This window comes from Acartia tonsa, chromosome 1, assembly GCF_053477335.1.
Source record: "Acartia tonsa isolate MP-2025a chromosome 1, ASM5347733v1, whole genome shotgun sequence".
Taxonomy (NCBI): domain Eukaryota; kingdom Metazoa; phylum Arthropoda; class Copepoda; order Calanoida; family Acartiidae; genus Acartia; species Acartia tonsa.
The window spans coordinates 14,873,853-14,888,607 of record NC_137260.1 but is presented as its reverse complement, the minus strand read 5'-3'; the positions used below and the strand labels follow the sequence as shown (position 1 = coordinate 14,888,607).

Here is a 14,755-nt window from a genome sequence, read left to right as displayed (position 1 = left end):
CAACACTGATTCCTCTGCCCTGCTACAGATGAAATCACTGAACACATCCACAGGGATGGTGGCCCGCTGGCAGGAGGAGCTAGCGGCCTTAGACTTTACCGTCTGCCACAGGCCTGGCACCCAGAATACCAACGCCGACGCCCTCAGCCGCCGGGAAGATGCCAACATGCCAACGGCTAGCGCCGAAGAATTAGCAGAGCAGGCTGAGTATATCCACAACCTGGCCCAGCTAGGGGAGCCCGCAGCTAGCCGGCCTCCTGCCGCCCGACTGGACTCAGCTAGAGTATTGGAAGCCCAGACACAGGACCCCCTCCTGCTCCGTGTCCGCCAATGGGTGGCTGATGGCAAGGCCCCAACCAAGGCTGAGCTGCGTGGCAAGGAACGAGACGAGCAGCAGTACGCCAGCCGCTTCTCAGCCCTGGGCCTTGACGAACATGGCTGCCTCACCACCACTGACCAGACTCTGACGGGAGAGAGGACAAGATACCTGCTGCCTTCGGCCCTCCAGCAGGATGCGTTCTTTCTAGCCCATGGGACCCCCATGGCTGGGCACTTTGGGATGGACGCAACTATCGCCCGCGTTGCCATGCACTTCTGGTGGCCCAACCTAGCCCGTGACGTCCGCCTGATGGTACAAACCTGCCCTGAGTGTGTCCAGAAAGTTACCAAGGAGAGGCTAAAGCAGGGGATCCACGTGCCCTCCCGCCAGGGGTATCCGCAGCAAGTCCTATTCATCGACCTGGTGGGGCCACTGCCAGAGACTCCAGCTGGGAACCGCTACATCCTCACCTGCCAAGATGGATTTAGCCGGTTTGTCAGCCTCTACGCCATCCCCAACAAGCGCACCCTCACGGTGGCTGAAGCCCTGTTGCACCGCCACCTGGCCACGTTCGGATGCCCCCTGAAGATCCATTCCGACAATGGAATGGAATTTACCGGCCAGGTATTCCAGGAACTGGCCTCCCGGCTTGAGATTGGCCTGACACATCCACCACCCTACAATCCGCAGTCCAACCGAGTGGAGAGGTTTCATAGGACGCTCAACACAGGCATGCGCCTGTTCCTAGACAGAGACGATAACAACTGGGAGCCCCACCTGCCTGCCATCGCCTTTGCCTACAACACCAAGGCCTGTAGGTCCACTGGTGTGACCCCGTTCCTGGCCTTCTTTGGGAGAGAGGCCAAACTTCCGGTGGACATGGTGCTACGGCTGCCAGAGACCGAATATGCTTCAGTTCCAGCCAACGTCCAAGCTCTGTTGCAGCGCTACTATGCAGTTTATGATGCCATCCAGCAGAAGGAGGAGGGAGCCATCAGGAGGAGCGCGGCAGCTTACGAAGGCACGGCCAAGTATGAGGTTGGAGACTTGGTCTGGTACCTGGCCCCTCGCCTGGTGCCAGGAAAGGCAGCCAAGATTACCAAGAGATGGACTGGCCCCTGGAAAGTAGTGAGGAAAGCTACAGAAGTCCATTATGTCATCAAACCTGCCTCTCCAGTAGCCAGGATCTCAGAAGTTACCGCGCATGTAGGCCGACTGCGCAAATACACTGGAGATGTGACTGCCCACCAGATCCCAGAGGACATCCAAGTTGACGTGGACGGCGACGAGGATGCCACCGAGCTGCCAGTTGGAGCGGCGGCGCCCGCAGCTAGCAACCCAGGAGAGTTCCCAGTGCACCAGCCAGCCGCAGCCGCCCCACAGCCTAGCGGCCAAGATCGTGACCCAGTGGAGGAAAACCTGCAGGAGCAACCCAACGAACCACCGCCGCCGCCGCCTGCTCCAGAGCCACTCAGAGATGCCATCTGGAACCCTGACGCAGACATGGAGAACCTGCCAGCCAGCAGCGGACCTGTAGGAGAAGAGCCAGCCACTGCGATGGAAGAAGCCGCCCCAGAAGAAGAAGAAGAAGCCATGTGCCCCCTGCTGATGACAGCCATCCCCATCCGGGTAGGAGCTAGGAGGCCCAGCAACCTGAATCAAGCAGGCGCCCCCATGGAGTTCTATGCGCCCTTTGCCATCACCATTCCACCCTTAGGAACCACCAGAATCTGCCTAGGCCTCCGTGTCCAGTTACCAACCGAGACAGAACTGATCCTGCAGACGAGGCAAAATTTCCAGCGGCGAGGCCTGGCCGTGGCCAACCCACGCCTAGAAGCCAACCAGGAGCTGACAATGCTGATCACCAACCACAGTCAGACCGAGCAACGAGTGTCCCGAGGAGCCTGTGTAGCCCGAGCTGTCCTCCATCGAGCTGTGCCCCAGGAACTGCCTGTCCGGCGCATGAGCCGGCTGCCGTATCCCCAGGTTCAAGGCCTGGTGTCTCAAGAGCCACGCAACCCTTGAAGGGGAGGTTGTGGTAATACGACACCCATACGGACAGGCCCAATACAGAGTTGCTTCGCTGTGACTTATGATAACAAACCCACCGCACTAATCCTATTATATCACTATCCATCTCATGACCGCTGTTAACCCCGCACCCGGCGGTCAAACTAAGCCTGCCTAAATGTGGGGAGGGGACTTGAACATGCAATTATCACGAGTCCATCATGCACTTATATAATCGGGAGGCACTGCCTCCCCTTTTACCACCACTGCCCCCACAGCCTGTCTACCGTCGGGCGCTAAGCCCTAGCGCCCCACACCCCCTTCAAACCTAACTATTGTCATATTTTTGTTGTATATATATAGTAAACATAACTTGTAAATATTATTCAGTTTAAATATATAATTCTGTATGATTGAATCCTGCTTGTTTGTTTGGTAGAATACTTAAAGGCTAGGGCCCGTTGAATCCGAACTCGTTACCCTGTGGGCCGAGTACGCTCGGCTTACCAGAATAAGTCATACTGAAAATATATGAATAAATAATTTTATTTAAGATTCTTGAAATCACTTTGTCCGTAATTAAATCCATGATTTTTTGGCATCAATATTTATATTGTTAGTATACTTGTTATCCAATAAGAAGTGTATTTAAAACATAATGGATAGATGGACATTGGTTTATCTATTAGGAAGATTAGATCTATTTATATTTCTCTTCTAAAAATATTTTGGAGAGATTATTTCAAGTCAATTGTCAAATCCCTGTAGTTCACTGCGTAATCTAACTTACCTTGTCTGGATAAACTATATGTTGTTTGGATTGTTTAATTTTGATTTTTAATTTAAATTTTTTTCCCCAAGGTAGTCATTTTTTTCTCGAGGTAATTATGCTTTCTTTTAGTAATTAATCAAAATTCTAAAATCTTTAAAAAAAAATTTAAAATCTTCAAAAAAAAGTTCAAAAATCTTCTAAAAATATTTTCTCAGATAATCATATAAATATGACTGTATAGACATGGGAACTTCAGTCGAGCGAGGCTTGTGGTGCAGAACTGAGATTCTGTTCACCGGTTGCCATGCTAAAAAACAGACGGTCATTAGGATAAATAGAGGAGCTTTGCAACAAAAAAGAAGCCGTTTATAAACCTATATTTTGCCTGAGTAGAAGTACAGTAAATAGTACAGAGCATGCAAATATTGGATTTTAAATTCTATCAGGAAAGTTTCAGGGAGGGAAAGGAAAACACCTTTTTAAAATCGATTTACAAATTACCCCCCCCCCCCTCTCCTTAATTTTTATCCAAAGTTAGTCAAGCTATTGAATAATTAGGAAGAAGATTAGTTTATTGTCCACAAATTCATCCCTTGGAAAATAAAGGAAAAATGTTGTACTTCCTTTAAATATCTGCATATTTTTAGACTTCATTGAATTTTGTTACATGCTTAAAATATGCTGAATAAATTTTTCATAGAAAAAGTTATATTAATAGTTGATATTGTCAAAATAAATGTAAATCTTTATCCATATAAATATAAATACAAAGATATGTATACATTTAGAACAAACAAAGGTGTATAGACAAAGAGTGAATTAAATTCCCTTGCAAAATTAAGGGGGTGGATACACCACTCCGCACTCAACTTATTAGGAGTCTTCACCATTTAAGATAGCCATGGGGGATGTAAAGTTAAAATAAACACATACCCCTAGAAAAAATATGTTATAGCTATTTATACAGCTGAAATAGGTTACAATGTATTGTCAATAATAGTATGCTATTAATTTGTTAAGCAGAAACTGAGGGATAGGACAATTTTTATTTTCCCCTGGTTCTAATTAAGGAAATCCTATTACTAAGAGAGAGAGAGAGAGAGAGAGAGACAGAGAGAGAGAGAGTGAGAGGGAGAAAGAAAGAGAGAGAGTGAGAGAGAGAGAGAGAGAGAGAGAGAGAGAGAGAGAGAGAGAGAGAGAGAGAGGAAGGGGGAAGATTAAATTATCTATAATTGTCATCTCCCTTCCTCTGTATGACATTCTGGGTCAATTTAATCAAAGATATTATTGTTATGTTGTCTGGATTGAAAATAGATCTTTATATCATAAAAGAAAACAAGAGAAAATATGTCCATAGATATATGTCTGATACTCAAGACTAGGACCTACCAAATAACTAGATGTTAATAGGTATAAAGACAAAGAAAATCACAAATCTACTGCTACTTTGTTAAATGCGTGATATTAAAAGTGGTATTTCAGGAAATTCACAAACTTTTTCATAACGACTAGGACTTTTAGACAATGGTCGTGCAATCAACGTATTCACTAGAATTTCTAGGGGGACTAATAGTTTAGCTATATATTATGTCGAAATACCTATGTATATAAATGTATCTTTTGTACAAGGAAAAAGCAAATGTGTTTAATCCCACCAGTAATTTCTCCAGAGAATAAAAAAAGAGTAAATAAAAGGAAAAGAAAAGAATAAAATAAAAATTATTTAAAGGATTAAAGAATTAAAGAATTAGCCTTACGTCGATAAGATGAATAATTATTTTTATTTAAGGGAAAAGGTATTGACAAAAAATATATTAGGCATATTAATATGTTAATTTAATCATTAGCAAATATGCATTATTTGTCAAAAATGTAAGCTTAATAATTGATCATTGATTTTAAGCCCAGCAGCGGCAGCTGATTATTGAATAAAAGGGATATGTCTACAGCTGTCTTTAAAAGTTACATAAGATTCATATTAGAGATAATTAAAAGATCATTTATCTATCATTGACACATCTATGTAGGCCTAATGTTAAGGGTTAATCATAGCAAATATATTATCTTACTAATCTTCTATATTACCTAATTATATTAAGGTAATAAGAAAGATCAGTTGATATATGTACTGAAGTTAGATGTATGTATTTTTATATTTGTTCAATAAGATGTTGTAAATGACTCAATATGCTGAACTATTTTTTAGTGAATCTAATCTGATCTATTCAATTTTAATATTTGTATTGTATTATAAGCTTATTATTTGCACACTTACATTTTTATTCGTAGCAAAGCTATTCTATAATTCACTTTGTCTGTCCGTAAAAGTGAAAGTGGGAAAGTGATTTTTTCGGCTCCTATTCAAGATAGTCAGCCGAAATTTTTAGGGATTAAATAAGTTCACATTCTCTATTTAAACCAAGTTTTTAGGATTACTAGATTTTTATGTTTTCCTTTAAAGACCATTATATATTACATATCAAGTTTGATTCTTATTTTTTTATGACATTGCTCTTAGATTATTGGCTTCGCTACTTATGGATGTTGTCATCCTTGTGTACTTATCATTAATCTAAATACATCTATACATGTAGTACAAACATTAATCTAATTTATACCTACACTGTTAAAAATAATTTTTTTTTTAGCATCAGATGATACTCTATATTCTTCACATTAATGTATAGTATCAAAAACCTCATTACGATACAAGGAAGTTTTCAATGCTGTATTAAGTATTAGGTAATGTTCTGTGAAGTAACACGTAGTACTAAATAATGTATTTGTCTGTATAGTATTGTCTAATACGCTCTTGGGAATATAATTCAATACGGTAGAAGTAATTTTTCATTGCCCTCCTTCGCAATTGTTGTTACCCTCTATCATAATTTTTGATACTTTGTAGGGAATGAAACTGTTTTACTTTGTATGAAAGATCAGTTTATAATATATGATTATTATATGTACATATACATTTTGTTATATCAACAAACATACCAAGCAGAGCCATAAAACATTAATTTAAATGTAAATTTAGTAAAAAAATTACTTTAAAGATGTTTAGGACTAAACATTATCCTTAAAAATAAAAACTATGGTCAGTCATAATTACAAAAAACAAAACTATAAATCTGAGCATAAATAGTAACATTTCATCTTTGTCTAAAACGACCAAGCATTGAAACACTTCCATGAGAGGTGTGCACGAATGGTGCCTGTTTCAATTGTTCTTTACAGTACAGATTCGTACCCTAGAACAAATGAATAGTTACTATTTTAATAAACCATTCTCTTGCGTATTGTCTGATACCCTACAGCGTATGAAATAGTACTAAATCAAGAAACATTTCTACAGCGAAATTTCCGATACCCTACAACGTATAAAATATTACTATTTTTATAAACTTTTCTACAGCGTATTCTATAGTACCCTAGAGCGTATCAATCGATACTAAAAAAATGTATGGGTTCTGTATAGTAATAATTATTGTGTTATATAGTATTACATAGTGTTATATATTAATTATATAGTTGTAGGGTACTTACGGGTCCAATACTCTCCAGAGTATCAATTGATACTAAATAAAAAAATTATTTTTAACAGTGTACTAAAGTAGAAATTGTACAAAAGGAAAAAGGTCAATTACTTTAAAATAAATTTTTCCCCTTACTCTAATAATGATGGATTATGCTTGCCTAATAACCTATAAGATCTCACAATAGGCTTTACCTCATACGGGTGAGGCTGATGTCCGTTCATGACACTGTAATGTCAGGTCCAACAACCATGGATAACTAAGGAAAGTCAAATCTCTCCATTTCTGTCCAAACACCCGGGGTATTATCAGGGACAAGGGAAGGATATTCTGACAAACAATTCTAAAGGAAAATTTCCCCACAACCCCCTTCCTCTTTTCCCCCCTTCTTTCCCACCACTCTTCACTTACATCAAACACTTCATAAGGTTTCGTGATTTTTCATGAAAAACTTTATAAGGTTTCGTAATTTTTTTGTAGAATTGATTGCTATAATAGCTACCCCTGGGTATTATATTAAAACCAACTCTTTAATTGCTAGACCTTAATCTGGAAGTCCTAACTGTGCATTTTAATCGTCTTTGGTTATGACGCGGTGTTATGCCAATATTCAAACATATCACCTCTTCGACGACGAACTGATGCGGTACACGTTGAGCCACGGGTTTAACAATAAGCTTAATCGACCAGTTTACAATCAGGAAAGCCAAAATATACAAAATATTCTATTTTTTTAGGTCCTGTGCTTTCAATGGTCCTTCTGGTTTTCATGTCACCATGCTTTTGTAAACCAAAACGCAGGAATAAAATACTTTTAAGTGTTGTAATAATCATTTATCGATTTGTATTATAAAAATATTAAAAATTAAAACCAATTTTGTTAATCCAAAGAGCCCGAAGACCCGTGCAAAAAAACCGGTGTTAATTATATTATTTTACTTGAATATTCGTGGAGAAATGTCTGTAATACGATGCAATACTGATTTTCCGTATGGCAGAGGACAAATTCTAATCCAGTTGATATTAATCGGTTTTGAAACCATACTGAACAAAGACTTTAAAAAGATTATGGTACAATTGCAGGCAATAAATTCCTAGATCAAAGTCTGAATATCATTATCACAGACATATTGTATTACACTTTTCGGGTATAGTCAGTCCCTTTCGTGATAAAGCCTCTTAAGGGTCGTTTCTTCGTTTTTTCACAATAGATTTTCTCCTATTTATAGACCCTGCGGGGGACTCTAACCCTGCGGGGCCAATTGCCCAACCCTGCGGGGCAATCACCTAACCTAACCTAAAATGACCTATCAAAAGCTACTGTAAAAATACGACGAAACGCCCCTTAAAAGGCGTTGTCACGAAAGGGACTATACCCCAATTTTCATAGATGAAAATATACATTTATTTTATGAATGTAAATTAATTAAGTGTGAATAGATACAAGAACCTTGCCCTGTGGTAATTATCTTTTTTGGTAATTAATAAACAGTGTCTGTTTTCGTTTTTTATTCATAATTGATGTGTATAATAGATATGTTTTTCTTTGAAATGTAGAATCTTTTTGAAAATACCAAAAAAAAAGATTTTAAAAAAAAGGTTTGAGTTAGAAAATTTTAGAATTACAGACAGATTAAAAGACTTCTTGACTGCTGGTTGTAATATGATTTCCAATATAGCTTCAAAACCATTTAATTTCCGCTGGAATAGAACCGGTTCTTCGCCATACTGAAAAATCGGGTATAGTCCCTTTCGTAACATCGCACCTTATGGGGCGATTCTTCATATTTTTCAAAGTAGCTTTTCTCCTATTTCTAGCCCCTGCGGGAAGCTCTAACCCTGCGGGGCCAATTACCTAACCCTCTGGGACAATCACATAACCCAATATAACCTAACCTAACATATAAAAAGCCATTTTAAGTATACGACGAATCGCCCCTTATGGGGCGATGTTACGAAAGGGACTATTCCCGAAAAAATCTTGTATTGCATCGTATAACAGACAATTTTCCAGGAATATTAAAAAAAATCATAAGATTAAATCCAGTTTTGTTAGCCTTGGTAGCTAGGGTCTTCGGGGTCTCAGGGGTCTCAAAACTAGTTTTAATTTTTTCATTTGATATTCGCGGAAAACTGTCTATAAAATGCAATAAATAATTATTATTTATGTAAAGTGAACTGTTGTTTGCTTTTATTACTGTGCAAGTTTGTTCTCTCTTTTGTTTTGTTTTTTTGTATGTATAGTCAGAGAGAGAGAGAGAGGGGACAATGGGCTGTTTATTACACTAGTCCCCAAAGTTTTATAATAACGTTTTCTTATTCGTTGGCTTGACAACGTTGAATTTGATTGGTTTTTTTCTTAAGTTGAGTGTTCAACCGTTTCAAACACTAATCTTAAGCTACAGAAGGGGTAATTTTATGTATTAGCATAGGGGTTAATCATATATTTTTCGGCCATTGTCTTATCCCTTTAGATCCCTGATGAATAGTGTATATAATTATAATTACCTTGTGTATATATACAGAGAGAGTGTAAACATTATCAATTACCAGCTAAATCTTGAAAGTTTTCCTAAACATCCCTTCCCCTTTCTTTGATTTTTGAAAAAAAATTTTGGTTCTATTGGGTTCCCAAATTGAATAAAAGTGTTTCTAAAACTATCATTGAAATTTTCATATCCCTTTCATTCCTGGTTTATTCCTATAGAAGCATTAAATTTTTTTGGATTCATTATTATAATCCTTAAAATAAAATAAAAAAACAGGATGTTTTCAGTCTTTTTGTCTTAACCGAAGAATCTCGCTTAACGTTATGGTTCACCTTTTAAGGATAGCTTCTCATAGGTCCTTGGAAGGTTTAAAACTATTTTGGGGGAGGGTACCACCACCCTCCCAAGAGAAAAGAAAAAAGGTTTTGTTGTCCCACTGACAAGAAAAGGATTTTGGTATGATTATCTTTATTCTATTACCATAATTATTATTTATTAGAAGGAAAAAAGTATTTTCTTATTCACACAGAAGAGCCAGCTTAAATTCTGATGAAGTAGAAGAAGAAAATCCAGGTATAGTTATTTATCGTAGTGTATTATGGACAACTTTCTGCGGATATTAAAAAATATAAGATTAAAACCAGTTCTTTAAGCCATGAGGGGCGAAAGGCTTTGGCTAACAAAACTAATATTTATTATTTGATATTCGTAAAAAATTGTCTGTAAGACGGTGATATACATGATTTATCAGTATGGCTAAGAACGGGTTCTAACCCAGCGCATTTTGATTGGTTTTGAAGCCATACTGGAATATAATAATATCTGTATATAAGTCAATTTGAAAACTGATAATGTATTGATAAGTAGCAAAAAATATGTAAACATAATATCTAATTTTAGGGGGAAGTTGTTCCTGGCTGTTAAATCCATTGATGATAGCTACCTGGCTAGTCACCTATTATGTCCACATGATCTATTCAGAACAGTTACAACTTCCTCATATGGAGAAGCTCTTAGTTAAATATCAGGTATATATCTATTTATCTATCTATTAATGATAGCTACCTGGCTAGTCACCTATTATGTCCACATGATCTATTCTGAACAGTTACAACTTCCTCATATGGAGAAGCTCTTAGTTAAATATCAGGTATGTATCTAATTATATATCTATTAATGAAAGCTACCTGGCTAGTCACCTATTATGTCCACATGATCTATTCAGAACAGTTACAACTTCCTCATAAGGAGAAGCTTCTAGTAAAATATCAGGTATGTATCTATCTATCTATCTATTAATGATAGCTACCTGGCTAGTCACCTATAATGTCCACATAATCTATTCTGAACGGTTACAATCCCTCATATGGAGAAGCTCTTTAGTAAAATATCAGGTTTTTATCCTATAATATGACTAGTCATCTATATTGTCCATATGTTTTATTCTGCAGGGCTTGGTATGCCGCGCGTCATACGTGAAATCGTAATATTGTAAGTTTAAAATTCAGCTAGGTGTGTATACATTTTCCTGAACACACAATCAATCTTATCTGAATTTTATTTTTTGCACACAAGTGGGTTTAAATTTAGGCTTATGTGCGGCTAAGAAGCGGCTGCCGAGCCATGTAATTCTGAACAATTAAACATTCCCTTTTAAACAGGCTGTTGCTATGTATCTTTACAAGAAAGCATGACCGTTACTTCCATGTTTATTTAATTATTTTTAAAAAGAAGTTGTATCAACTTTTTTTTTTATAGCTAGCCGGTCCTTTTAGTAAGTAGTAGATGTAAAATTTTTCATAGAATTCAGATATGCAATCAGTTTTTTTGTAGACCTCTTATTTTTTAAGTAATTTAAGTTTAAAAAAAAAAAATTAAGTCGATTTTAAGGTACTAAAATGCAACAAAAAAAAGAAAGAAAATGGCCATTATGAACAAAAATAGTAAGATCTTTAATTTGACACCTTACTTTTTCAATTCTGTCAGGTAATTATTGAAAAAATCGATTTTTTAAACCCAGGAGAATAAAAACTTTGAACTCAATTTTATCATTTCACAAGTAAAAAAATATGGGTTCATATATACCTTTAGAATCAGAAAAATATTACGAATCCATTGTAAGCAAAATTGAAAAAAAAAGTTTACAATATAGTATATAAACTACAATAAAAGGAATTATATGAAAATATCATATTATATTGTACAGGCAACGTCTTAACTCTTGAATTGACTATAAAAATGGGAAGGGGGTATAGAGGGGGTAAAGATGGGGTAAAAAAGGGAAGACGATAGTGTTGCCAGAACAAAAAATACAATTGGGCATTTTTTTATATTTTTATTTTTTTACTTTTTTTCAATTTTGCTTACAATGGATTCGTAATATTTTTCTGATTCTAAAGGTATATATGAACCCATGTTTTTTATGTCTGTTTGAGAAAATATTTAGGTCTAAAGTTTTTATTAAACCGAGGTTAAAAAAATAGATTTTTTCAATAATTACTCAACAGAATTTTAAAAGTAAGGTGTCAAATTAAAGATCTTACTATTTTTGTTCTTACTGGCCATTTTCTTCTTTTATTTTGTTGCGTTTTAGTACCTTAAAACCGACTTAATTATTTTTTTAAAAAACTTAAATTACTTAAAAAATATTAAATAAGAGGTCGACAAAAAAAACGATTGCATATCTGAATTCTATGAAAAATTTTACATCTACTACTTACTAAAAGAACCGGCTAGCTATAAAAAAAAGTTGATACACCTTCTTTACAAAATTGGTAAAATCATCTTTCAAACAGTTTCATACTTAGTATTTGATTCAGAAACTAAAGTATGCTAAGAAAAGAAATAAAAAAAAGAAGAGGTATAACAGACAATAAATAGAATCCAATAATGTGTTGTTAAACATCTGTAGGCTTACATTGTAATCCTATGTTTACAAGTATAATCAATCAATTCCAGATTCATTCTTATATTATGTACTAGTGGCTCCGCTACTAGAAAAGGACATTATGGCACTTATAAGAAAGGGGAGAGGGGGGGGGGGAGATCACCTTTTCAATTGTCCTGCTAACCCGACTAACCTGACCGCCAGAGACCTCTGGACAGCACCACTGGAAATGGCCAGATTTTTAAATCTGGCAACAGATGATGATGAACATGGATGAGCAGGAGTACTGGGCTAAAACACATACAGACAAACTGCCTATTGCTCTTATATACGGATAGGAAATTTCTGTAGTAGTCTCAAAGAGATTTAAAACTGAAAAAACCTATTGATTTAAAGAAAAATTGAAATATAATGGAACTAACTCCAAGGACCTACAGGATCATACATTAGTGATTGCATAGTGATTAACACTTTATTTCTTTATTTACGTCTATGGGCTAGTAAATTTTATTTCATTAAATGTTTTGTTAAGGTCACAAACTAGTTTTTTACTTTATCTTGATGACCCAGAAACCTTATTAGGTTAGTGATAATTTAAAATATTAAGTAATTACAAATAAAATTCTGTATATGAGAGCGTAGCCATATGTAAGTCAATTTAGGTATTTTTTTAGTTTCAAAATAATCGAAGGATGACACGCTGCTGATGAGCCTTTGTATATGTCTTAATGCTGTTTATATTTCCAAGAAAAAATATATCGAAAGTCAGAGAAATATAAAAAGAACAAAACAAATCCTTAAATCCTTTTTCCTAAAGAGGTTTATCTAACATCATAAAGAAATAGATAATTCAACAAGGACAATTATGTACACAAGTGCACAAAGAAACAATAATTGTAATAAATTATTTATAACTAGCGGCTACGCCCCTAGCTGCCTCTAGTGGCATTTAAATGTTTTTTTTTGTTATTTTAAATATCTAATTTGAGAAATAATTTGTCTATGGCCAATAAGCTATAAAATTGAAAAGAATTTTAATTAATATAATAGAATTGAAATCTGCATAAAATTTTAAGGATTTTTTATAAAATTCGTTTTTTATATAATTCATTATTTAAAAGCGCAAATCTAATTTAAGTTAATAAATTTTGACCAATAGGATAGGTGGATTGGAAACTACCTTCGCTCTAATTGGTTGAATGATGTACGTCACTTAAGCTTCTCCAATCAGGGCGCAGATAGTTTTCAATCCACCAATCACAGATGTCAAAATTATTTAACTTAATTTGTATTTGCGCTTATAGATAAAGAATTATACAAAAAACGAATTTTAAAAAAATTCCTTAAAATTTTATGCAGATTTCATATCTCTTATATTCATTAAAATTCTTTCCAATTTTTATAGCTTAATGGTCAATCAGCTGTTAAATTCATGTTTCTACGCAGCGCCACTACGCTAGAGACACTATGCAGCAGGAATATTTCATTTTTTTTTTTTTATTGTGATTTCTCTTGGGAGGATGGTGGTACCCTCCCCCAAAATAGTTATAAAACTTCCCATGACCTATGAAAATCTACCCTGTTAAGAAGAACCCGATCGGTTCAGCGGTTAGCGAGATCCTTCGGTACAGACACACAAACAAAAATCCTGTTACTTTAGTATAAGGATAGTATGCTAGTAACAGGATATTTCTCTGTGTGTGTTTGTAGCAAAGAATCTCGCTAACCGCTGAATTCATATAGTTCATCATTTGAAGGTTCATTATGGTGCAGGGAAGGTTTATAACTATTTTGAGACCCTTCCAAGAGTAATTGCCTCTAGAACATCACCCAACAACACACAAAAGATAATTACTTTTTCATTTAAGGCAAAAATTAAGGTGGAGAGTCGATTCTTCCCTCCAACCTCCCCGCCCCCCAAATCCCCTCGAATAGAAACATCTATAGGCGTTTACAGTATAATTTTTAAAAATGTTATTTTGTTTAAAAATAAGTAGTCAAGTAAAAGTAAAACCTTTTTGGATAAAACTACTATAATATTTCTACAATTTAGTTTACAAAAATTTATCTAAAACCATGTAGTTATAATAGTTTTAGTTAACTGAGGGACATATACTATAGTATAGATTTGCTAATAATAAAATTATTTATATTTCAGGCTGGCTTTCTACACATAATCATTTTTCCAATTCTCACAGGCACACATTAGTTCTTTAAATAAGGAATTTATCTTGAAGTGGTAAATCTTCTTTATGATTCAAGATGTACGTATGTTTGTTTGTTTGAAACATTAGTTGTTGTTTTCAGGTTGTAAGACTTCCAAAGATAATTAATATATACTGTATAATTTAATCATTACTATTTTGAGATAAAAACTCCATGTGAAAAAATATGATTTTCTTCTTTAGAAAATAAAAATAACCATTTATTCTTTAACTTCCTTTGCCTGTCCTTCTGTTGGACTGTATCTTACTTGTACATGTTGCTATCTTTGTTTAAGCAAAAAATAATGATTAATGTTTATTTGAAATAAATATACCTAGTAGTAGCTAAGGGCAAGGATAAGTGATAGATGAATAAAAAAATATATTATATTGTACATCCAATAGTTATTTATTGCATAGTATAATAGACAACTATCCGAGGATATTAGAATAAGAAACATAAGATTAAAGACCTAAGCTTACAGAACTGCTATTAATTTTAAGATTTCAATATTCGTGTAAAATAGTATGTAATTCA

At 35.7% G+C, this 14,755-nt stretch overlaps 1 protein-coding gene across 1 annotated transcript in view; it reads left to right on the top strand.

Annotated features, from left to right (window-relative positions):
- LOC145326513 (uncharacterized) overlaps positions 1–14,222 on the top strand; it is a 41,545-nt gene extending 27,323 nt beyond the window's left edge. Inside the window, exons 12-15 of the mRNA XM_080169887.1 lie at positions 7,375–7,438; positions 9,656–9,699; positions 10,027–10,154; positions 14,172–14,222. Of these exons, the coding sequence (XP_080026013.1) occupies positions 7,375–7,438; positions 9,656–9,699; positions 10,027–10,154; positions 14,172–14,222 (287 nt within the window). The remainder of the gene's footprint in view (positions 1–7,374; positions 7,439–9,655; positions 9,700–10,026; positions 10,155–14,171) is intronic.
- The last annotated feature ends 533 nt before the right edge of the window (positions 14,223–14,755 follow it).